The following is a 25000-nucleotide window of genomic DNA, read 5'->3' on the forward strand; positions in this document are numbered from 1 at the left end:
GATGTTACAGGTGTCAAGCTTATGGGCATGTGGCAGCAGTGTGTAGGAGGGAGGTTCCTAGGTGTGACAAGTGTGCAGAAGTGCATGGGACAAAGGAATGTGTGGCATTGGGGAAAGTAGTGGTATGTGTTAATTGTAGGGGTGCCCATGGTGCTGGGGATCAGAAATGTCCAGCGCGAGAGAGGCAGGTTGAGGCTCCCAGGGTTAGAGTAGAAGTAGTTGTCATATGCTGAGGCAGTGAAGAAAGTAGAGGAATATGGGTCAAGGGGAGGGATCCTGAGAGGAGTGGTGTGAGTAGTAGATCTGTACCAGTACAGAGGGATAAACCAACAAGTGATATATGTTTCAGTAAGATTGGATTTTTAGCATTTATAGCAATGGTTATCTGTACTGCAGGGATGGAATGTAAGTTGCAGGAAATGTAGGATGTGGTGGGAGCTGCAGAGAGGTATTTAGGTGTGCGAGACTTAACATCAGAAGAGTTACAGGGTGTGTTAAGTGGTGGTGTCCCATCCTTTCAGGCTGTTGGCCTGAAGTAGGACTAAATAGATTTAAATAGTGGAGTATGGTGTTTATTTATTTATTTTGTATTTTATGTTTAGTGAGTGTAGTGTTAGATGGTAGGGTATTTGTTTATTAAAGCTTTTCTTCTCAAGCTAAGAACAAGGGAGTTGTTAGTCTAGTAGGTGGCGGTTGGTAATGCAACATTTATTGGATGCCAACTACCGTTAAACCTCATCGAAGAAGAAGACTGAAGGAGGAGATTGTCACGCCCTGACCTTAGTTATCTATGTTTTCTGTATTATTTTGGTCAGGTCAGGGTGTGACGAGGGTGGGTATGCTTGTTTTTGTCTTGTCTAGGGTTTTTGTATGTCTAGGGGTGTTTGTTAGTCTAGGCATATTGTAGGTTTATGGTGGCCTGAATTGGTTCCCAATCAGAGGCATCTGTTTATCGTTGTCTCTGATTGGGGATCCTATTTAGGTTGCCATTTTCCATTTTGGTTTGGTGGGTTCTTGTCTATGTGTAGTTGCCTGTTTCAGCACTCTTTGTTATAGCTTCACGTTCGTTTTGTTATTTTGTTTAGTTTGTTCAGTGTTCATTCGTTTAATAAATAGAATGTACGCATACCACGCTGCGCCTCACAACGAACGTGACAGGAGATATTACTAGAAACTAACTAGAAACTAACTAACCTTTTATCAGTGGATTAATTATCAGAGTAGAGGACCTTGTGCATTTCAGGTAAAATAACAACCCAATGTTTATATCCCAGGACAAATGAGTTAGCAACAGTAAGCTAGCTAGCTAAATGGCCATGAATGTTTCATGCATTTCGACCTGTCCCCAAATTTAATATAGGTGGTTCGTTTTGATATTTCAACCTGAGCGTCCTGATGGCGTCTTGTGTGGATGGACAAAATCAACTCGCGATGGCACGAGCGTGCCTGGTCTAGTCAGCATGTTAGTCCTCCATACGGTCATGGTCATCCGTCATCTCTGTACACCACTGCCTCAGGGCTTTTCCTCCATCCTCAACCTCTGGACAGTTGACATAAGCGAATCAAAACATTGCATGCTAGCCAGCTAATATTAGCTAGCTAGCCAAAAACCAACCGTCAACTTCAGTCTTGAAAACGTGCTGGATTCAAACTATAATAAGCTAAATCAATAGTTCATTCATAAAACAAAAAGTTAGTAGGGAAAAATGCTATAAAAACAATGAATTATTACAAATACTAACAAAATCTACAGGAGCGCTCTGCCTTGGTGACCTCAAGGCAACCAATACAATATGAGATCACATAAGTAGCGCACTTAATAAGCAAAAGGAGGGACACTGCATAGTTGGAGAGGCATTAAGCTCTGAGGCTTGACCCTAACCTTGAGTGTGCTCTGCAGCGCGCGGAGCGTGTGGGCCTTCTCATTGATGACCGGGTTCTTGTTGCGCCGGATGAAGGACTTTCGGAAGTGGTCTTGGGTCTGTGGCTGCTTGCTGCCGATCAGGGACACGCCGCCCTCCTTCAGTCCGTGGAACAGCACGTCCATCTCATCCTCTGGAGCTCCTGGTGGGAGGAGGGACAGAGGAAGGGAGGGGGGAGAGAGAAATAGAGGTTGAGAGAGGACAGAGGAAGGGAGGGGGGATAGAGAGAGAGAGGTTGAGAGAGGGAGAGAAAGGGAGGGGGAGAGAGAGAGAGAGGTTGAGAGAGGACAGAGGAAGGGAGAGGGGAGAGAGAGAGAGGTTGAGAGAGGACAGAGGAAGGGAGGGGGGAGAGAGAGAGAGAGGACCGAGGAAGGGAGGGGGGAGAGAGAGAGAGAGGACAGAGGAAGGGAGGGGAGAGAGAGAGAGAGAGAGAGAGAGGACAGAGGAAGGGAGGGGGGAGAGAGAGAGAGAGAGAGAGAGAGAGGACAGAGGAAGGGAGGGGGGAGAGAGAGAGGACAGAGGAAGGGAGGGGAGAGAGAGAGAGAGGACAGAGGAAGGGAGGGGGGAAGAGAGAGAGAGAGAGGACAGAGGAAGGGAGGGGGGAAGAGAGAGAGAGAGGACAGAGGAAGGGAGGGGGGAAGAGAGAGAGAGAGAGGACAGAGGAAGGGAGGGGGGAAGAGAGAGAGAGAGAGGACAGAGGAAGGGAGGGGAGAGAGAGAGAGAGGACAGAGGAAGGGAGGGGGGAGAGAGAGAGAGAGGACAGAGGAAGGGAGGGGAAGGAGAGAGAGAGGACAGAGGAAGGGAGGGGGGAAAGCGAGAGAGAGGACAGAGGAAGGGAGGGGGGAGAGCGAGAGAGAGGACAGAGGAAGGGAGGGGAGAGAGAGAGACAGAGGACAGAGGAAGGGAAGGGAGAGAGAGGACAGAGCAAGGGAGGGGGGAGAGAAAGATGTGGCTGTAATTGTATGTTTGTATGCATGGTATGTTTTCAAGATTTCCACACCAATAAAACTTAGACATTTTATTATTGCTAATGGCATATATGAAATATTGGGGAAAGACGGCAGCCAACATGGAAGGAAGAGACAGGTGATGCCCCCAGGACATTGGAGCAATCTGTGAGAAATTAAATAGATGATCAGCTAATTGACTACCCTTATATGACTCTTCTGTCACCTTGTGGTGAAACAGAGAAGTGCTCTACTGTACCTGGGCTTCTGCTGAGCCCTGTGGGTGGAGCAGGAGCCTGAACCTTGTTCTTCTTCTCTTTCTCCTCCTTCTCCTTCTCTTTCTCTTTCCTGGCCCGAGGCAGTGTGTTGGACAGAGTTTTCTGGTGTCCAACAAACACAACATATTAGATTAGTATGGAACCTTGCTTTTTTATGAGTGAACAGAAAGAGGGGACGAGAGAGAGAGAGAGAGAGAGAGAGAGAGAGAGAGAGAGAGAGAGAGAGAGAGAGAGAGAGAGAAAGAGGGGAAACAGGTGTGGCAGACTAGAGCGATCTGCCTTGGACATTTATTCTACAACATAGTTTTTCTACCAGGACAAACTAAGGGGCCATAGGGCCTGGCAAGTGTCATGAGTCAGTTTAGAAGACATTGTCATTTACCGGTACAACGATGGCCTGGCAAGTGGGGTAATAAATAAAATACAATAATATAATACATTATAAAACAGACATCACAATATGAAAGGACAGAGACACTTGTTCTCCACACCGAGAGAGAGAGAAAGAGAGAAAGTGTGTGTGTGTGTGTCTGTCTCTCTCATCACCGTGTAGATCTTGTTTCTGCGTGGTGAAGGAGAAGACCCCTCATCTTCTGACTCCGTCTCACTGTAACACTCTGTCCACAAAGACACAGACAATCAACCGTATCATTAGAACTTCCGCTTGTCCAGACGTGTTATTCTAGTTTGTAACACCCAGAAACACACAGATGAGAATCTCCATTGAAAGTGTCAGTCCAGGAGGAGTAGGCTGGGAAACGAGCTTGTAATGTATTTTTGATTTGGCTACTATCAAGGACAGCTATAATAAGAAAAACATAATTATCCCATCAAATCTCATGAAAAGTTTCTCCTACCCTCTTCGTTGTCCGGTGGTCCTTTGTGGAACTTCTTGTGTTTCTGTATGGCTGTGATCAGACAGTTGATCCATCTGCAGAGGAAGAGACAGTGTTCACTGCAAGGGCCTATATTGTTTTATTTCACCTTTATTTAACCAGGTAGGCCAGTTGAGAACAAGTTCTCATTTACAACTGCAACCTGGGCAAGATAAAGCAAAGCAGTGCGACAAAAACTACAACACAGAGTTACACATAAACAAACGTACAGTCAATAACACAATAGAAACATCTATGTACAGTGTGTGCAAATGTAGAAGATTAGGGAGGTAAGGCAACAAATAGGCCATAGAGGCGAAATAATTACAATTTAGCATTAACACTGGAGTGATAGATGTGCAGATTATGATGTGCAAGTAGAGATACTGGGGTGCAAAAGATAAATAACAATATGGGGTTGAGGTAGTTGGGTGTGCTATTTACAGATTGGCTGTGTACAGGTACAGTGATCGGTAAGCTGCTTTGACAGCTGATGCTTAAATTTAGAGATGGAGAAATAAGACTCCAGCTTCAGTGATTTCTGCAATTCGTTCCAGTCATTGGCAGCAGAGAACTGGAAGGAAAGGCGGCCAAAGGAGGAATTGGCTTTGGGGATAACCAGTGAAATATACCTGCTGGAGCGCGTGCTACGGGTGGGTGCTGCTATGGTTACCAGTGAGCTGAGATAAGGCGGGGCTTTACCTAGCAAAGACTTATAGATGACCTGGAGCCAGTGGGTTTGGTGATGAATATGTAGCGAGGGCCAGCCAACGACAGCATACAAGTCGCAGTGGTGGGTAGTATATGGGGCTTTGGTGACAAAACGGATGGCACTGTGATAGACTACATCCAGTTTGCTGAGTAGAGTTTCGGAGGCTATTTTGTAAATTACATCGCCGAAGTCAAGCATCGGTAGGATAGTCAGTTTCACGAGGGTATGTTTGGCAGCATGAGTGGATGCTTTGTTGCGAAATAGGAAGCCGATTCTAGATTTAATTTTGGATTGGAGATGCTTAATGTGAGTCTGGAAGGAGAGTTTGCAGTCTAACCAGACACCTAGAATATGTGGACAACTACAAATACCTAAGTCAGGACCGTCCAGAGTAGTGATGTTAGTTGGGCGGGCGGGCGCGGGCAGCAATCGGTTGAAGAGCATGCATTTAGTTTTACTTGCATTTAAAAGCAGTTGGAGGCCACGGAGGGAGTGTTGTATGGCATTCAAATCAAATCAAATTTATTTATATAGCCCTTCGTACATCAGCTAATATCTCAAAGTGCTGTACAGAAACCCAGCCTAAAACCCCAGGAAAAACCCACAAGGAGCATTGTAGCTCGTCTGGAGGATTATTAACACAGTGTAAAAAGAAGGGCCAGATGTATACAGAATGGTGTCGTCTGCGTAGAGGTTGATCAGAGAATCACCAGCAGCAAGAGCGACATCATTGATGTATACAGAGAAAAGAGTCGGCCCAAGAATTGAACCCTGTGGCACCCCCATAGAGACTGCCAGAGGTCCGGACAACAGGCCCTCCGATTTGACACACTGAACTCTGATAAGTAGTTGGTGAACCAGGCGAGGCAGTCATTTGAGAAACCAAGGCTATTGAGTCTGCCGATAAGAATGCGGTGATTGACAGTGTCGAAAGCCTTGGCCAGGTCGATGAAGATGGCTGCACAGTATTGTCTCTTTATCGATGGCGATTATGATATCATTTAGGACCTTGAGCGTGGCTGAGGTGCACCCATGACCAGCTCGGAAACCAGGTTGCATAGTGGAGAAGGTACGGTGGGATTCGAAATGGTCGGTGATCTGTTTGTTAACTTGGCTTTCGAAGATTTTAGAATGGCAGGGCAGGATGGATATAGGTCTATAACAGTTTGGGTCTAGAGTGTTTTCCCCTTTGAAGAGGGGGATGAGTTGCTGCAGGGGGTGCAGAGCGTTCGGCCGGGGTAGGGGTAACCAGGTGGAAAGCATGGCCAGCCGTAGAAAAATGCTTATTGAAATGATCGATTATGACAGTGTTTCCTAGCCTCAGTGCAGTGGGCAGTTGGGAGGAGGTGCTTTTATTCTCCAAGGAATTTACAGTGTCCCAAAACTTTTTGGATTTAGTGCTACAGGATGCAAATTTCTGTTTGCAAAAGCTAGCCTTTGCTTTTTTAACTGACTGTGTATATTGGTTCCTGACTTCCCTGAACAGTTGTATATCGCGGGGGCAATTCGATGCTAATGCAGAACGCCACAGGATGTATTTGTGATGGTCAAGGGCAGTCAAGTCTGGGGTGAACCATGGGCTATATCTGTTCTTAGTTCTACATTTTTTGAAAGGGGCATGCTTATTTAAGATGGTGAGGAAGGCACTTTTAAAGAGCAACCAGGCATCCTCTACTGACGGGATGAGGTCAATATCCTTCCAGGATACCCGGGCCAGGTCGATTAGAAAGGCCTGTTTGCTGAAGTGATGAGGGGTGGTTGTTTGACCGCAGACCCATTACGGACGCAGGCAATGAGGCAGTGATCGCGGAGATCCTGGTTGAAGACAGCAGACGTGTATTTAGAGGGCAAGTTGGTCAGGATGATATCTAAGAGGGTGCCCATGGTTACGGATTTAGGGTTGTACCTGGTGGGTTCCTTGATAATTTGTGTGAGATTGAGGGCATCTAGCTTAGATTGTAGGACGGCCGGGGTGTTAAGCATATCTCAGTTTAGGTCACCTAATAGTACGAACTCTGAAGATAGATGGGGGGGCAATCAATTCACATATGGTGTCCAGGGCACAGCTGGGGGTTGATATGGGTCTATAACAAGCAGCAACGGTGAGAAACTTGTTTCTGGAAAGGTGAATTTTTTAAAGCAGAAGTTCAAATTGTTTGGGCACAGACCTGGATAGTATGACAGAACTCTGCAGGCTATCTCTGGAGTAGATTGCAACTCCTCCCTCTTTGGCAGTTCTATCTTGTTGGAAAATGTTGTAGCTGGGGATGGAAATTTCAGGATTTTTGTGGCCTTCCTAAGCCATGATTCAGACATGGCTAGGACATCAGGGTTGGCGGAGTGTGCTAAAGCAGTGAATAAAAGAAACTTAGGGAGGATGCTTCTGATGTTAACATGCATGAAACCAAGGCTTTTACGGTTGCAGAAGTCAACAAATGAGAGCGCCTGGGGAATGGGAGTGGTACTGGGGGTTGCAGGGCCTGGGTTAACCTCTACATCACCAGAGGAACAGAGGAGGAGTAGGATAAGGGTACGGCTAAAGGCCTATAATCAATCAAGTTTATTTTATATAGCCCTTCGTACATCAGCTAATATCTCGAAGTGCTGTACAGAAACCCAGCCTAAAACCCCAAACAGCAAGCAATGCAGGTGTAGAAGCACGGGTCTATAAGAACTGGTCGTCTAGTGCATTCGGAACAGAGAGTAAAAGGAGCAGATTTCTGGACGTGGAAGAATAGATTCAAGGCATAATGTACAGACAATGGTATGGTAGGATGTGAGTACAGTGGAGATAAACCTAGGCATTCAGTGACGATGAGAGAGGTTTTGTCTCTAGAGGCACCAGTTAAGCCAGGTGAGTTCACCACATGTGTGGGTGGTGGAACAAAAAACTATCTAAGGCATATTGGGCAGGGCTAGGGGCTCTATAGTGAAATAAGACAATCACTAACCAAAACAGCAATAGACAAGGCATATAGACATTAAGGAAAGGCATGTGTAGCCGAGTGATCATAGGGTCCAATGAGTAGCAATAGGTGAGTCAGGAGGCCGATTCAGTAGTCGCTACTACGCTAGGCGAGCTGGAGACACTTGGTTTCAGACAGCTAGCGGACCAGGGCTAGCAGATGGGACTTCGGCGATGTCGCAACGGAAGAGCCTGTTGAAACTACCTCGGGTGATTACGTCGGCAGACCAGTCGTGATGGATCGGCGGGACTGCGTGTCGGCAGTAAAGGGATCAGGCCAATTGGCAAAAGAGGTATTGTAGCCCAAGAAATTAGCTGGTGGACCTCTTCGGCTAGCCGGGAGATGGGCCTAGCTCGAGGCTAGCTCAAGGCTAACTGGTGCTTGCTTCGGGACAGAGATGTTAGCCAGGAGTAGCCACTCGTATTGCAGCTAGCTAGCTGCGATGCTCCGGTGTAAAGGTTCAGAGCTTGTGGTAGGAATCAGGAGATGTGTTAGAGAAAAAGCAGTCCGATATGCTCTGGGTTGATATCGCGCTGTGCAGACTGGCAGGTATTGACCGAGCTGAGGCTGGCTGGTGTCCGACTTAACGGTGAAGACCCCTAGCAGTGGTTAACTGACTACTAGCTAATAGCTAGTTAGCTGGCTAGCTGCTGATGGGGGTTCCTGTTAAAAATAGCAGATCCGTACCACATTGGGTGAGGCGGGTTGCAGGAGAGTATATTCAGTCCATAGATGCAAAGTGAGATTAAAAATTATACGGAAAAAAATAAGAACAACAATATTTACACGGGACAAGTCAAAACACACGTCCGACTGCTACGCCATCTTGGAAAAGCTTCATAAAGCTAGTAGGAGTTCTGATCAAGGATTAGCTTCGCCTTGTAGATCATGATGAATAAGATTACATGAACGGGGGGGGGTCTTATCCTAGATCTGCACTTAGAACATAAAATCTTTACTTTCAACTGGAACAACCCTTGTACTTTGTAATTATCTGCCCGTTTCTGTAGTACTGACAAACCAACACAAGGTGGCAGCATAGACTATCATATATGCTCAGTAGTCAGTACTCTTGAAGTAGCCTACCTCGCTTTACCTCACCTGAAACTATCAGTGGCCCGCCAACAAACTATCAGTGGCATGTCAACAAACTATCAGTGGCCTGTCAACAAACTATCAGTGGCCTGTCAACAAACTATCAGTGGCCTGTCAACAAACTATCAGTGGCCAGTCAACAAACTATCAGTGGCCAGTCAACAAACTATCAGTGGCCTGTCAACAAACTATCAGTGGCCAGTCAACAAACTATCAGTGGCCTGTCAACAAACTATTAGTGGCCTGTGTGGTAGAGCTAATGCCACTGCCTTAAAATGTGTGTATTCGTATTTGTGGGAGAGAGAAAGAGGGAGAAAGAGGGAGAAAGAACACCAGATCGTGGCACACAGACAGAGACAACATCTGTATAACGTTTCAGAACCAGACAGAGACCGCAATGGAGAGATTCAGTCGAGTGTTGTCTCCATCACACAGCTGTGGTGTGTGTATGGTGTGTGTGGTGTGTGTATGGTGTGTGTGGTGTGTGTGGTGTGTGTATGGTGTGTGTATGGTGTGTGTGGTGTGTGTATGGTGTGTGTGGTGTGTGTATGGTGTGTGTGGTGTGTATGGTGTGTGTGGTGTGTGTGTGGTGTGTGTATGGTGTGTGTAGTGTGTGTATGGTGTGTGTGGTGTGTATGGTGTGTGTGGTGTGTGTATGGTGTGTGTATGGTGTGTGTGGTGTGTGTATGGTGTGTGTGGTGTGTGTATGGTGTGTGTGGTGTGTATGGTGTGTGTATGGTGTGTGTGGTGTGTATGGTGTGTGTGGTGTGTGTATGGTGTATGTGGTGTGTATGGTGTGTGTATGGTGTGTGTGGTGTGTGTGGTGTGTGTATGGTGTGTGTATGGTGTGTGTGGTGTGTGTATGGTGTGTGTGGTATGTGGTGTCAAACAACCATAGACATTATCCTATCATAATGTTCCAGTATATTCAAATCACTGGGACGTCTCCGTCATCGTTTCTATGGGGAATCCTCGGTTGTGTATTTCCTGCCAGGCTTTCTTATTAATCATTGAAATATGCAGGAGGCCTGTAGGGAAGAGAACAGCGTATGTGTGTGTATTAGCAGTGTATATTGGAACCAGGAGTTGGAACCCAAAGTTGTTTTCCAATCTGAACAGAACAATGATTTTTTTTTCATTCCGTTCCACTGTTCCGACCTGCTAAATAAAATTCTGAACCGGTTCGCAACCCCCCAGAAAGTACTGGTTTATATCATTCAGTGTGGATAGAGCAATGGAATGGGCAAACTATAGTTTACTGAGTAGTTTACATGTGTGATGGAAAGACAAGTGTAGGGTGCGAGAGGCAACTGAAATTTTGCGGGTGGGGATCCGCTATTGGCTCTTTGAATTGTCAATAGATAGCGTTTTTCTGTTGCCACGACGACGTCACAGCACCAATTTGCCTGGCTGCGATACAGCTGCGGTCCCCAACGTAGCATTTTTCAGCTGGCAGGCAGACACTGGAAGAAGTTTCTGAATGACAGAGGGAGGGCTTTGCATAGGTGCTTTGTTGCAAGATGGCGCCGACCGAGATGGTCACCTCGCTTCGAGTCCCTAGGAAACTATGCAGTATTTTGTTTTTTAATGTATTATTTCTTACATTGTTAGCCCAGCAAATCTTAAGTGTTATTACATACAGCCGGGAATAACTATTGCATATAAGAGCGACGTCAACTTACCAACATTACGACCAGAAATATGACTTTCCTGAAGCGGATCCTTTGTTCGGGCCACCACCCAGGACATTGGATCTAATCCCAGAGGATGACCCAAAACAACATCGCCGCAGAAGGGTAGACGGAGCGGCCTCCTGGTCAGACTTCGGAGGCGTACACGCCACCCACCGCTTCCGAGTATATTACTCGCCAATGTCCAGTCTCTAGACAACAAGGTGGACGAAATTAGGGAAAGGGTTGCCTTCCAGAGAGACATCAGAGATGGTAACATTCTCTGTTCACGGGAACATGGCTCTCTCGGGATATGTTGTCGGAGTCTGTACAGCCACCGGGTTTCTTCATGCGTCGCTCCGACAGAAATAAACATATCTCTTGGAAGAAGAAGGGGGGGGTGTATGCTTCATGATTAACGACTCATGGTGTAATAACAACATACAGGAACTCAAGTCCTTTTGATCACCTGACCTAAAATTCCTTACAATCAAATGCCGACCACATTATCTCCCAAGAGAATTATCTTCAATTATAGTCACAGCTGTGTATATCCCCCCCTCAAGGAACTTCACTGGAGTCTATGTAAACTGGAAACCATATATCCTGATGCTGCATTTTATTGTAGCTGGGGATTTTAACAAAGCTAATTTGAGAACAGGGCTACCTAAATTGTATCAGAACATTGACTGTAGCAAGCGAGCGGGCAATACACTGGACCACTGCTACTCTAACTTTAGAGATGCATACAAGGCCCTCCCCCGCCCGACCACGACTCCATTTTGCTGCTACCATCCTACAGGCAGAAACTCAAACAGGATGTACCCTTGACTAGAACCATTCAAAGCTGGTCTGACCAATCGGAATCGACGCTTCAAGATTGTTTTGATCACGCGGATTGGAAAATGTTCCCGGGAAGCCTCTGAGAATAACATACATTTCTACGCTGACTCGGTGAGTGAGTTTATAAGGAAGTGCATTGGAGATGTTGTACCCACTGTGACTATTAAGACCTACCCTAACCAGAAACAGTGGATAGATGGCGGCATTCGCGCTGAAAGCGCAAACCACCGCATTCAACCATGGAAAGATGACTAAAAATATGGCCGAATGTAAACAGTGTAGTTATTCCCTCCGCAAGGCAATCAAACAAGCGAAATGTCCTGTCCTGCGTTGCATATAATCAATGCGGTGCCTGTTAATTCATCCTCGAATCACAGCCTACTTCAACTTCGCCAAACGGGTTATGATTTAACAAAAGTGCATTGCCGAAAAAAGCACAATCTTTCCACAAATGAACATAAACATCAATGCCTTTATTAAAATCAATACACAGAAGTATATTTTTTCAAACCTGCATATTTAGTTAAAAGAAATTAATGTTAGCAGGCAATATTTTTTTTAAATTATTATTATTTTTTTATCCCCTTTTCTCCCCAATTTTCGTGGTATCCAATCGCTAGTAATTACTATCTTGTCTCATCGCTACAACTCCCGTACGGGCTCGGGAGAGACGAAGGTCGAAAGCCATGCGTCCTCCGAAGCACAACCCAACCAAGCCGCACTGCTTCTTTAACACAGCGCGCCTCCAACCCGGAAGCCAGCCGCACCAATGTGTCGGAGGAAACACCGTGCACCTGGCCCCCTTGGTTAGCGCGCACTGCGCCCGGCCCGCCACAGGAGTCGCTGGAGCGCGATGAGACAAGGATATCCCTACCGGCCAAACCCTCCCTAACCCGGACAACGCTAGCCCAATTGTGCGTCGCCCCACGGACCTCCCGGTCGCGGCCGGCTGCGACAGAGCCTGGGCGCGAACCCAGAGACTCTGGTGGCGCAGCTAGCACTGCGATGCAGTGCCCTAGACCACTGCGCCACCCGGGAGGCAGCAGGCAATATTAACTAGGAAAATTGTGTCACTTCTCTTGGGGACAAAGTGGAGTCGCAATTCAATGGCTCAGACACGAGACGTATGTGGATGGGTCTACAGGCAATCATGGACTACAAAAAGAAAACCAGCCACGTCACGGACACCGACATCTTGCTTCCAGACAAACTAAAACATATTTTTTGCCCGCTTTGAGGATAATACAGTGCCACCGACGCGGCCCGCTACCAAAGACTGCGGCCCCCCTTCTCCTTCTCCGTGGCCGACGGAGTCTATGATTTGATAGAGCAGTCTGGCTGAGCGGTGGTAGGCAGCAGCAGGCTCGTAAGCATTCATTCAAACAGCACTTTCCTGCGTATGCCAGCATCTCTTAGCAATGCTTGAAGCACAGCTCTGTTTATGACTTCAAGCCTATCAACTCCTGCGATTTGGCTGACAACACTAAAGTGCCTATAAGAACATCCAATAGTCAAAGGTATATGAAATACAAATGGTATAGAGAGAAATAGTCGACGCATCATAATTCCTATAATAACTACAACCTAAAACTTCTTAACTGGGAATATTGAACCACCAGCTTTCATATGTTCTCATGTTCTGAGCAAGAAACTTAAACGTTAGCTTTTTTACATGGCACATATTGCACTTTTACTTTCTTCTCCAACACTGTGTTTTTCCATTATGTAAACGAAATAGAACATTTCATTATTTATTTGAGACTAAATAGATTTTATTTATGTATTACATTAACTTAAAATAAGTGCACACATAAAATGTTTTTTTAAATAAATAAAAATGTAAATTAAAAAAAAAAGTTTAAAAAAAAAAAATCGGCAGTTTAATCGGTATCGTCTTTTTTTGGTCCTCCAATAAATCGGTATCGGTGTTGAAAAATCATAATCGGTCGACCTCTACCCTAGACCCACTTCGGTTTGAATACCGCCCCAACAGGTCCACAGGCGATGCAATCGCCATCACACTGCACACTGCCCTATCCCATCTGGACAAGACGAATACCTATGTAAGAATACTGTTCATTGACTACAGCTCAGCATTCAACACCATAGTACCCTCCAAGCTCATCATTAAGCTTGAGGCCCTGGGTCTAAACCCTGCCCTGTGCTATTGGGTCCTGGATTTTCTGACGTGCCGCCCCCAGGTGGTGAACGTAGGAAACAACATCTCCACTTTGCTGATCCTCAACACTGGGTGCGTGCTCAGCCCTCTCCTGTACTCCCTGTTCACCCATGACTGTGCGGCCATGCACGCCTCCAACTCGATCATCAAGTTTGCAGACGACACAACAGTATGGGCTTGATTACCAACAATGACGAGACGGCCTACAGGGAGGAGGTGAAGGCACTCGGAGTGTGGTGTCAGGAAAACAATCTCTCACTCAACGTCAACAAAACAAAAGGAGATGATCGTGGACTTCAGGAAATAGCGGAGGGAGCACCCCCCTATCCACATCGACGGGACAGTAGTGGAGAAGGTGGAAAGTTAAGTTCCTTAGCGTACACATCACGGACAAACTGAAATGGTCTACCCACACTCAGGAGGCTGAAGAAATTTGGCTTGTCACCTAAAACCCTCACAAACTTTTACAGATGCACAATTGAGAACATCCTGTCGGGCTGTATCACCGCCTGGTACGGCAACATCACCACCCTCAACCGCAAGGCTCTCCAGAGGGTGGTGCGGTCTGCACAACGCATCACCGGGGGCAAACTACCTGCCCTCCAGGACACCTACAGCACCCGATGTCACAGGAAGGCCAAAAAGATCATATAAGGACAACAACCACCCGAGCCACTGCCTGTTCACCCCACTACCAACCAGGAGACGAGGTCAGTACAGGTGCATCAAAGCTGGGACCGAGAGACTGAAAAACAGCTTCTATCTCAAGGCCATCAGACTGTTAAACAGCCATCACTACAACAGAGAGGTTGTTGCCTACATACAGACTCAAATCATTAGCCAATTTAATAAATGGATCACTTTAATAATGTTTACATATCTTCCATTACTCATCTCATATGTATATACTGTATTTTATACCATCTATTACATCTTGCCTATGCCGCTCGGTCATCGGTCATCCATATATATTTCTCTGTACACATTCTTCTTCCATCCTTTTACATTTGTGTGTATTAGGTAGTTGTTGTGAAACTGTTAGATTACTTGTTAGATATTACCGCACTGTCGGAACTAGAAGCACACGCATTTCACTACACTCGCATTAACATCTTCTAACCATGTGTATGTGACCAATAAAATTTGATTTGATTTGTGTTTTTTGTGGGACTAGAAAAAAATGCCCTGAATGTAAAATAAAGTTTTTAACCGGTTCCCATGCTTTTAAAATAGTGGTTCTGTTCTGGTACAGTATAGATCCCTTTCATTCCCGGTTCTGATTCTGTTACTTGAAAAACATTTATTTTTTGGTTTTTCGGTTCTATTCCCTGAACCGGTTCCAACCAGATGTGTTCATAATTCGTCACACCTACTTGGTCATGTCATTGACATTCTCGGCGGCAAAGAAGAAAGTCTGGAAGCGCTGGTGGCACATTTGGAAGACACTGGGGAGAGAGAAAGAAAGACAGACACAGAGAGAGAGCGGAGAGAGAGTGGGGAAGAGAGAGATAGGCAGTTAGGATTAAGTTAGCTCCAGCGTTGAGCGTTCTGGGATATTAAATTGCTATTTGAACCCAGATGTGACTACAGTACTACCCACAATAAGTTGGGTGAATTCTGGCCCATTCCTCCCTGACAGTGCTGGTGTAACTGAGTCAGGTTTGTAGGCCTCCTTGCTCACACACGCATTTTTAGCTCTGCCCACAAATTTTCTATAGGATTGAGGTCAGGGCTTTGTGATGGCCCCTCCAATACCTTGACTTTGTTGTCTTTTAGCAATTTTACCACAACTTTGGAAGTATGCTTGGGGTCATTGTCCATTTGGAAGACCAATTTGCGACCAAGCTTCAACTTCCTGACTGATGTCTTGAGATGTTGCTTCAATATATCCACATAATTTCCCTCCCTCATGATGCCATCTATTTTGTGAAGTGCACCAGTCCCTCCTGCAGCAAAGCACCCCACAACATGAATCTGCCACCCCTGTGCTTCACGGTTGGGATGGTGTTCTTCGGCTTGCAAGCATCCCCCTTTTTCCTCCAAACATAACGATGGTCATTATGGCCAAACAATTATATTTTTGTTTCATCAGACCAGAGGACATTTCTCCAAAAAGTGCAATCTTTGTCCCCATGTGCAGTTGCAAACCGTAGTCTGGCTTTTTTATGGCGGTTTTGGAGCAGTGGCTTCTTCCTTGCTGAGCGGCCTTTCAGGTTATGTCAATATAGGACTTGTTTTACTGTGGATAAAGATACTTTTGTACCTATTTCCTCCAGCATCTTCACAAGGTCCTTTGCTGTTGTTCTGGGATTGATTTGCACTTTTCGCACCAAAGTACGTTCATCTCTAGGAGACAGAACACGTCTCCTTCCTGAGCAGTATGATGGCTGCGTGGGCCCATGGTGTTTATACTTGCGTACTATTGTTTGTACAGATGAACGTGGTACCTTCAAGCGTTTGGAAATTGCTCCCAAGGATGAACCAGATTGTGGAGATCTCCAATTTCTTTTCGTGAGGTCTTGGCTGATTTCTTTTGATTTTCCCATGATGTTAAGCAAAGAGGCACTGAGTTTTAAGGTAGGCCTTGAAATACATCCGCAGGTACACCTCCAATTGACTCATTTTCTGGATTTTCCCAAGCTGTTTAATGGCACAGTCAACTTAGTGTATGCAAACTTCTGACCCACTGGAATTGAGATACAGTGAATTATAAGTGAAATAATCTCTGTTAACAATTGTTGGAAAAATGACTTGTGTCATGCACAAAGTAGATGTCCTAACCGACTTGCCAAAACTATAGTTTGTTAACAAGAAATTTGTGGAGTGGTTGAAAAACGAGTTTTAATGACTCCAACCTTAGTGTATGTAAACTTCCGACTTCAACTGTATCTCATCACACTAGACACTATGTGGCAAAAGTACTTACTACTTCCTCTTGTGTTCTCCTGCACTCTCTATGTTGTAGCTGGAGATATGAACCAGGCCCTCTGCTTTCTCCTCCTGGCAATGACAAACAAATAAATAGGTTAATCAACCACAACTACTGCTGCCATGATAGTAAGTAAGTAGCCTTGTCCGAGCCAAAACGGCCCACAGGGCAGGACCCTATTTCCTGTTTCTGTAGCGTGAGGCAGCTTGATGTACAAGTACACCCCCTGGATCCTAGTCTATCTCCTGTTTCTGTAGCGTCAGGCAGCTTGATGTACAAGTACACCCCCTGGATGCTAGTCTATCTCCTGTTTCTGTAGCGTCAGGCAGCTTGATGTACAAGTACACCCCCTGGATGCTAGTCTATCTCCTGTTTCTGTAGCGTGAGGCAGCTTGATGTACAAGTACACCCCCTGGATGCTAGTCTATCTCCTGTTTCTGTAGCGTGAGGCAGCTTGATGTACAAGTACACCCCTGGATGCTAGTCTATCTCCTGTTTCTGTAGCGTGAGGCAGCTTGATGTACAAGTACACCCCCTGGATGCTAGTCTATCTCCTGTTTCTGTAGCGTCACGCAGCTTGATGTACAAGTACACCCCCTGGATGCTAGTCTATCTCCTGTTTCTGTAGCGTGAGGCAGCTTGATGTACAAGTACACCCCCTGGATGCTAGTCTATCTCCTGTTTCTGTAGCGTGAGGCAGCTTGATGTACAAGTACACCCCCTGGATGCTAGTCTATCTCCTGTTTCTGTAGCGTCACGCAGCTTGATGTACAAGTACACCCCCTGGATGCTAGTCTATCTCCTGTTTCTGTAGCGTGAGGCAGCTTGATGTACAAGTACACCCCCTGGATGCTAGTCTATCTCCTGTTTCTGTAGCGTGAGGCAGCTTGATGTACAAGTACACCCCCTGGATGCTAGTCTATCTCCTGTTTCTGTAGCGTGAAGCAGCTTGATGTACAAGTACACCCCTGGATGCTAGTCTATCTCCTGTTTCTGTAGCGTCAGGCAGCTTGATGTACAAGTACACCCCCTGGATGCTAGTCTATCTCCTGTTTCTGTAGCGTCAGGCAGCTTGATGTACAAGTACACCCCCTGGATGCTAGTCTATCTCCTGTTTCTGTAGCGTCAGGCAGCTTGATGTACAAGTACACCTCCTGGATGCTAGTCTATCTCCTGTTTCTGTAGCGTCAGGCAGCTTGATGTACAAGTACACCCCCTGGATGCTAGTCTATCTCCTGTTTCTGTAGCGTCAGGCAGCTTGATGTACAAGTACACCCCCTGGATGCTAGTCTATCTCCTGTTTCTGTAGCGTGAGGCAGCTTGATGTACAAGTACACCCCCTGGATGCTAGTCTATCTCCTGTTTCTGTAGCGTGAGGCAGCTTGATGTACAAGTACACCCCCTGGATGCTAGTCTATCTCCTGTTTCTGTAGCGTGAGGCAGCTTGATGTACAAGTACACCCCCTGGATGCTAGTCTATCTCCTGTTTCTGTAGCGTGAGGCAGCTTGATGTACAAGTACACCCCCTGGATGCTAGTCTATCTCCTGTTTCTGTAGCGTGAGGCAGCTTGATGTACAAGTACACCCCCTGGATGCTAGTCTATCTCCTGTTTCTGTAGCGTCAGGCAGCTTGATGTACAAGTACACCTCCTGGATGCTAGTCTATCTCCTGTTTCTGTAGCGTGAGGCAGCTTGATGTACAAGTACACCCCCTGGATGCTAGTCTATCTCCTGTTTCTGTAGCGTGAGGCAGCTTGATGTACAAGTACACCCCCTGGATGCTAGTCTATCTCCTGTTTCTGTAGCGTGAGGCAGCTTGATGTACAAGTACACCCCCTGGATGCTAGTCTATCTCCTGTTTCTGTAGCGTGAGGCAGCTTGATGTACAAGTACACCCCCTGGATGCTAGTCTATCTCCTGTTTCTGTAGCGTCACGCAGCTTGATGTACAAGTACACCCCCTGGATGCTAGTCTATCTCCTGTTTCTGTAGCGTGAGGCAGCTTGATGTACAAGTACACCCCCTGGATGCTAGTCTATCTCCTGTTTCTGTAGCGTGAGGCAGCTTGATGTACAAGTACACCCCCTGGATGCTAGTCTATCTCCTGTTTCTGTAGCGTGAGGCAGCTTGATGTACAAGTACACCCCCTGGATGCTAGTCTATCTCCTGTTTCTGTAGCGTGAGGCAGCTTGATGTACAAGTACACCCCCTGGATGCTAGTCTATCTCCTGTTTCTGTAGCGTGAATCAGCTTGATGTACAAGTACACCCCCTGGATGCTAGTCTATCTCCTGTTTCTGTAGCGTCAGGCAGCTTGATGTACAAGTACACCCCCTGGATGCTAGTCTTTCGCAGTGCCTTAACCCCAATTAATGCTGAGTGCCAAGCATTTTTAAAGTCTGTCGGGGATCGAACCCCCAACCTTCCAATCTCAGGGCGGACACTGGTGCTGCTGCCATGATGGCCGGGTTATTAAACCAGACTGAACCATACAAGCACAGTGTTCTCTCTGGCTCAGTCAGGCTACTTACAATAAACACGGTCTAAAAGACAGAGAGAATGACAGAAATCACACTGCACAGTGGAAACCTGTTTAGGCTGATAAAACAGAACTGTGTACAACCACATGCAAATAATACTATCAATGTGAGACATGATATTATTGGGCCTCTATAACTTTACATGCATAATGATATGCTCATATGATATAATAGCATATGACACAATTGCACTTTAACTGTACATTGACGTGAGCAGATCCCCTGTCAATTCAAAAACACAAATAAACATTCAAGTGAAATATTCAGAACGTTGCTGATAGAAATGTAATGAATAGAGTCGCCGTGATTCCCCATTCATCATGATGCACAATGTTCTCTTCTACACAATGCATTTCTATCTGAATGGTCCGTAATGTTGCACCATCCCGAACAACCATTGTTCTGTCACCATGTTCTAGAAGTAAACCTATGATAAAGTAGCAGACTTGATTGTGTAGGTCTGTGTATAGAGCCATCATGGTCGAGCGTTGTGCGCACATCCCGACATCAAAAAGCTCTGTAGCTCAAGTTTTTTTTTTTTTTTTTTGATTTTACTTTATTTAACTAGGCAAGTCAGTTAAGAACAAATTCTTATTTTTAATGACAGCCTAGGAACAGTGGGTTAACGTACCTTGTCAGCTCGGGGATTTGATCTTGCAACCTTTCGGTTACTAGCCCAACGCTCTAACCACTAGGCTACTTGCCTCCCTGAGTCTGGACCTTGACGAACTTAAATAGTGAGTCATGACCACAAAAACACCAGCCTGATGGCTATAGCCATGATCAACAAGTATATTATTCTTCTGGGTTTATCTAGCTCTATTTGGAATATTTTATCTTGCCTCGCTGGCTTGGTAGTTTGCTCGGTTATCAATCCTCTGATGCACATTTGTGATGTTGTAGACGATAACCATCTGATTACGTTTTTGTTAACTTGTATGAGCTGTATTTGAAGTTACACGTTATCGTATCAACAGAGAACTTTCTGATTCCCAACTGTGCGCTCAGCTTTTCCTGGCACAGAGTCCATATGTATACCATCCTTTTTCCTGTCCTTTTTGTTGGATGAAGGGATAGGGGTGGGGGGGTTGGAGGTTCAACAACTATCCTAGTTCCTCTTGTGCATGTGCCAACCCTCTCCTACACGTACAGCATCCCATCTATCCAGAAAGCGCTTGATTTGACCATTTCTATTAGCAACGATGAGGTAATAAATGAATGCGTTCACCTGCTGGCTGGTATACCAGTAGAGAGTGGGGCCCTTGAGGACGAACCAGAAGCGCTGCCATTTCTGGGTCATGAACACGCTGCTCTCCTTCCTCTTCTTCCACAGCCAGCCGTCACAGTCGGGCTGAACCAGCTCACGACACGACACACGCCGCCTGCTCGTCGCTGTACTCTTGCCTGGGAGGGAGGTAGGGAGCGAGCGAGAGGAGAGAGAGAACAGAGAGGGGGCGAGAGAACAGAGAGGGGGAGGATAGAAGATTGATAGAGGAGAGAGGGAGAGAGAGAAAGAGAGGGAGAGAGAGAAAGAGAGAGAGAGAGAGAAAGAAAGTCAAGGTTTTTGCGTGGCCTATGTTCATACAAAAACAATCTCAGTGACATAATGCAGGAAAGTAAATACATAATCTAAATAAGGAAGGTCGGGAAAAGTCCACTAAAACAAAGACCTACCTTTTGTAGACATCTTTTTTGGTTCTTTATCCTCCTAAAAGGGGAAAACAGAACAGTCTTATGTTCAAGTCTAAATTGTGTCTGCAACTACAGCATGGAAAAAATCTGTGACGAAACACCGAAATCAGTCAAATTCATTTTCTATGTGAAATGAATGACGAAACAGAGGGTGTGTTTCTCTCTCACCCCGTGTCCGCCCATCTCAGGGCAGGAACTGACGCTAGCTCTGGCTAGCTCTAGTACCCGGGGGGACGGACTACTGGGGGGCGCAGAGCCCTCTCCCCTGGGCCTGGGGCTGAACCTGGACCCCTTCAAACTATTGGTGTCTCCTAGGACAAACACACACACACACACACAGAAACACACACACGCACACAGGTGAGAACACTTTTTATACGACACAACTACGGTTATTATGGCCTTTCCGATCAAAATCTCACAACTGTGTGCAACTAACATTTTGTCTCCAACAGTGCAACTAACATTTTGTCTCCAACAGTCCTACTTCAGCTGCTATTTATTTACTGGGGTCAGGTTCTCTCCAGTATCATACTGGTTGTGGATGCCGAGAGTAACTTAACAGGACCCTGATAGGCTATCTACAGAAACATGTTATGGCGATCAGCGGTGTACTTCGTTCTGATACTAAATGTAATGATAGCTACATAGCGACACTTGTTCTAATGACAAGGGGGAATCAATTAGGTGACTTGGATGATTATTTCTTGTAAATGCCAGGTAGGCTAATCCTTATAAAATATATCCTAATGGCCTATGTGACCTGGCACGCCTTCTACCCAGAAATGGTCATGTCTATGGTTCTGACCTGCAGACAGGTATGAGAGCTCCCCCTGGTGGTGGGGGTGTGAGGTGTATGTCAGGCTGCTGTCCAATCCCCTGTCATTGGACAGCTCCGACTCCTCCTGGCCCATGTGTTGGCTCACCACTGGCCCCTGAACCGCTGCCCTGCATACAGAGAGAGGGAACACACGTCATCACACTAACACCATTATCACCCAGGCTCTACGGACACAACATCACTAACACTATCTACACACATCACCCACGCTCTACTCTGTGCCCTGGATGGAAGCCTTGTTCAACACCACCCACGCTCTCCTCTACCCTCTTGGGTGGCAGCATTGTTCAACACCACCCACGCTCTCCTCTACCCTCTTGGGTGGCAGCCTTGTTCAACACCACCCACGCTCTCCTCTACCCTCTTGGGTGGCAGCCTTGTTCAACACCACCCACGCTCTCCTCTACCCTCTTGGGTGGCAGCATTGTTCAACACCACCCACGCTCTCCTCTACCCTCTTGGGTGGCAGCCTTGTTCAACACCACCCACGCTCTCCTCTGCCCTCTTGGGTGGCAGCCTTGTTCAACACCACCCACGCTCTCCTCTGCCCTCTTGGGTGGCAGCCTTGTTCAACACCACCCACGCTCTCCTCTACCCTCTTGGGTGGCAGCATTGTTCAACACCACCCACGCTCTCCTCTGGATGGTCTCCACACCACCCACAGGGAGAAGGAGCACACTGTATCACACTACACCGTCACTAAAGAAGAGTGGGAGGGGCCAACAACTAACACATTGCTATAGAAACCTGAAGCAGGAAATAAAAACATAACAAAGACGGGTTGGTTGTTTAGCAACAAAACCAACGTGTGCGCAACTATAGGGGCAAAACAGACGTCTTACACTGTTGACAACATGTCAACTATTTCATCTCCAATGTTTATTGAAAACAAATATATTTGAGCCATATTAGCATAGATATGACATCCAGTCAAAACACCTCAAAACAAGACATGATATCAAGAACAAGATGAAACGAGTCACTTTACGACCCCCCTCCCCCCACATGGCAGTTTTTAGTCATTGTTGCTAACAATCTGGTCATCCAGAATGACAACACCACACAGACTTCTGCCCCCATAGAAGCGGGCGCATCATTTTTGGTGACGTTGTCATCTAACACATCTATATATAGTTAGGCTATTTTTAGAGATCTTGAACTAATAGCAATTTTAGATCATTGCACAGGTTATAAAAACAATTGACAAGCTCTCGTTTTAGGGTGAATTTGTCCTTTAAAAATGCTCTTCAGTGTGGATCTATAATTTGAACTAAAACTTCTTAGAAGTCAGAACTAGCCTCAACTCCCATAGGATATCAGACTGAGTCAAATGTCTTTCAGGAAGTAGCACAAAACACAGTATAATTTAGTACCCTAACTCACCAGACCTCTGTTGGTTTCCAGTGAGTGTACTGTGATCAACGACAGCCTATGGCAGCCTTTACGGCATTTGTAACATTGACTTTGTCACACAGCCATTGGTCCATTACAGAGTCATGCTGCCTGTTGCCGACAGGTCAGACAAGTTTGTGCGAGAGGAAACATTTTGGATATTTATTTAAAAAATCACCCATTATAGACAGGAAAATGCTTTAGACTCAAACTACTGAGGAGTTTCTGGCTTAAAAATGCTCTCTCCATTAAAAAATGCTCGACTTCATTCGATAAAGATAAAAAATATGTTCAAATAGTTGTTTCAAAATGCTGTATTTCAACCAGCGGAGGCTGCTGAGGGGAGGATGGCTTATAATAATGGCTGGAACGGAGTCAATGGAATGGCATCAAACACATGAAAGGGAAAAGGGTTATACCTAGTCAGTTGTACAACTGAATGCATTCAACTGAAAAGTGTCTTCCGCATTTAACCCAACCCCTCTGAATGTAGGAGCATTGGGCCAGTAACCAAAAGGTTGCTGGATCGAATCCCCGCGCTGACAAACCACGTGTTTGATTTATTTGATACCATTCCACTTATTCCGCTCCAGCCATTACCACGAGTACATCCTCCCCAATTAATGTGCCGCCAACCTCCTGTGGTTTCAATCCTATCTGAAGGAGTTGTAATACCTGTCTGATGTGTATGTGTCCTGTGTGTGTGTCCTGTGTGTGTGTGTGTGTGTCCTGTGTGTGTGTGTGTGTGTCCTGTGTGTGTGTCCTGTGTGTGTGTGTCCTGTGTGTGTGTCCTGTGTGTGTGTCCTGTGTGTGTGTGTGTGTGTGTCCTGTGTGTGTGTGTGTGTGTGTCCTGTGTGTGTGTGTGTCCTGTGTGTCCTGTGTGTGTGTGTCCTGTGTGTGTGTGTCCTGTGTGTGTGTGTGTGTCCTGTGTGTGTGTGTCCTGTGTGTGTGTGTGTCCTGTGTGTGTGTGTGTCTCTGCACCCCCCACAGCAACTCGCCCAAGCCTCCCCCATTTCTCCTTCACCCAAATCCAGATAGCTGATGTTCTGAAAGAGCTGCAAAATCTGGACCCCTACAAATCAGCTGGGCTAGATAATCTGGACCCTCTCTTTCTAAAATTATCCGCCGCAATTGTTGCAGCTCCTATTACCAGCCTGTTCAACCTCTCTTTCGTATCGTCTGAGATCCCCAACGATTGGAAAGCTGCCGCACTCATCCCCCTCTTCAAAGGGGGAGACAATCTAGACCCAAACTGTTAAAGACCTATATCTATCCAACCCTGCCTTTCTAAGGTCTTCAAAAGCCAAGTTTACAAACAGATCACCAACCATTTCGAAATCCACCGTATCTTCTCCACTGTGCAATCTGATTTCCGAGCTGGTCTTGGGTGCACCTCAGCCACGCTCAAGGTCCTAAACGATATCACAACCGCCATCGATAAAATACAATACTGTGCCGCCGTATTCATTGACCTGGCCCAGGCTTTCGACTCTGTCAATCACCGCATTCTTATCGGCAGACTCAATAGCCTTGGTTTCTCAAATGACTGCCTCGCCTGGTTCACCAACTACTTCTCAGACAGAGTTCAGCGTGTCAAATCGGAGGGCCTGTTGTCCGGACCTCTGGCAGTCTCTATGGGGGTGCCACAGGGTTCAATTCTCGGGCCGACTCTTTTCTCTGTATACATCAATGACGTCGCTTTTGCTGCTGGTGATTCTCTGATCCACCTCTACGCAGACGACACCATTCTGTATACTTCTGGCCCTTCTTTGGACACTGTGTTAACTAACCTCCAGACGAGCTACAATGCCATACAACACTCCTTCCGTGGCCTCCAACTGCTCCTAAATGCAAGTAAAACTAAATGCATGCTCTTCAACCGATCGCTGCCCGCACTTGCCGCCTGTCTAGCATCACTACTCTGGACAGTTCTGACTTAGAATATGTGGACAACTACAAATACCTAGGTGTCTGGTTAGACTGCAAACCCTCCTTCCAAACTCACATTCGCAACAAAGCATCCTTTTCATGCAGCCAAACATTCCCTCATGGAACTAACTATCCTACCGGTCCTTGACTTCGGCGATGTCATTTACAAAATAGCCTCCGACACTCAACTCA

General features: G+C 46.2%; 1 protein-coding gene across 1 annotated transcript in view; it reads right to left on the reverse strand.

Moving 5' to 3' along the window:
• Nucleotides 1-25000, reverse strand: part of LOC120060161 (connector enhancer of kinase suppressor of ras 1-like) — a 98178-nt gene that overhangs the window by 9289 nt on the left and 63889 nt on the right. Inside the window, exons 10-19 of the mRNA XM_039009282.1 lie at nt 21455-21594; nt 20815-20957; nt 20629-20662; nt 20183-20358; nt 16414-16487; nt 14861-14932; nt 4005-4078; nt 3694-3764; nt 3129-3249; nt 1883-2064 (exon numbers count right to left, since the gene is read on the reverse strand). Coding sequence (XP_038865210.1) covers nt 1883-2064; nt 3129-3249; nt 3694-3764; nt 4005-4078; nt 14861-14932; nt 16414-16487; nt 20183-20358; nt 20629-20662; nt 20815-20957; nt 21455-21594 — 1087 coding nt within the window. The remainder of the gene's footprint in view (nt 1-1882; nt 2065-3128; nt 3250-3693; nt 3765-4004; nt 4079-14860; nt 14933-16413; nt 16488-20182; nt 20359-20628; nt 20663-20814; nt 20958-21454; nt 21595-25000) is intronic.

The sequence above is a fragment of the Salvelinus namaycush genome, chromosome 15 (assembly GCF_016432855.1).
Source record: "Salvelinus namaycush isolate Seneca chromosome 15, SaNama_1.0, whole genome shotgun sequence".
Taxonomy (NCBI): Eukaryota; Metazoa; Chordata; class Actinopteri; order Salmoniformes; family Salmonidae; genus Salvelinus; species Salvelinus namaycush.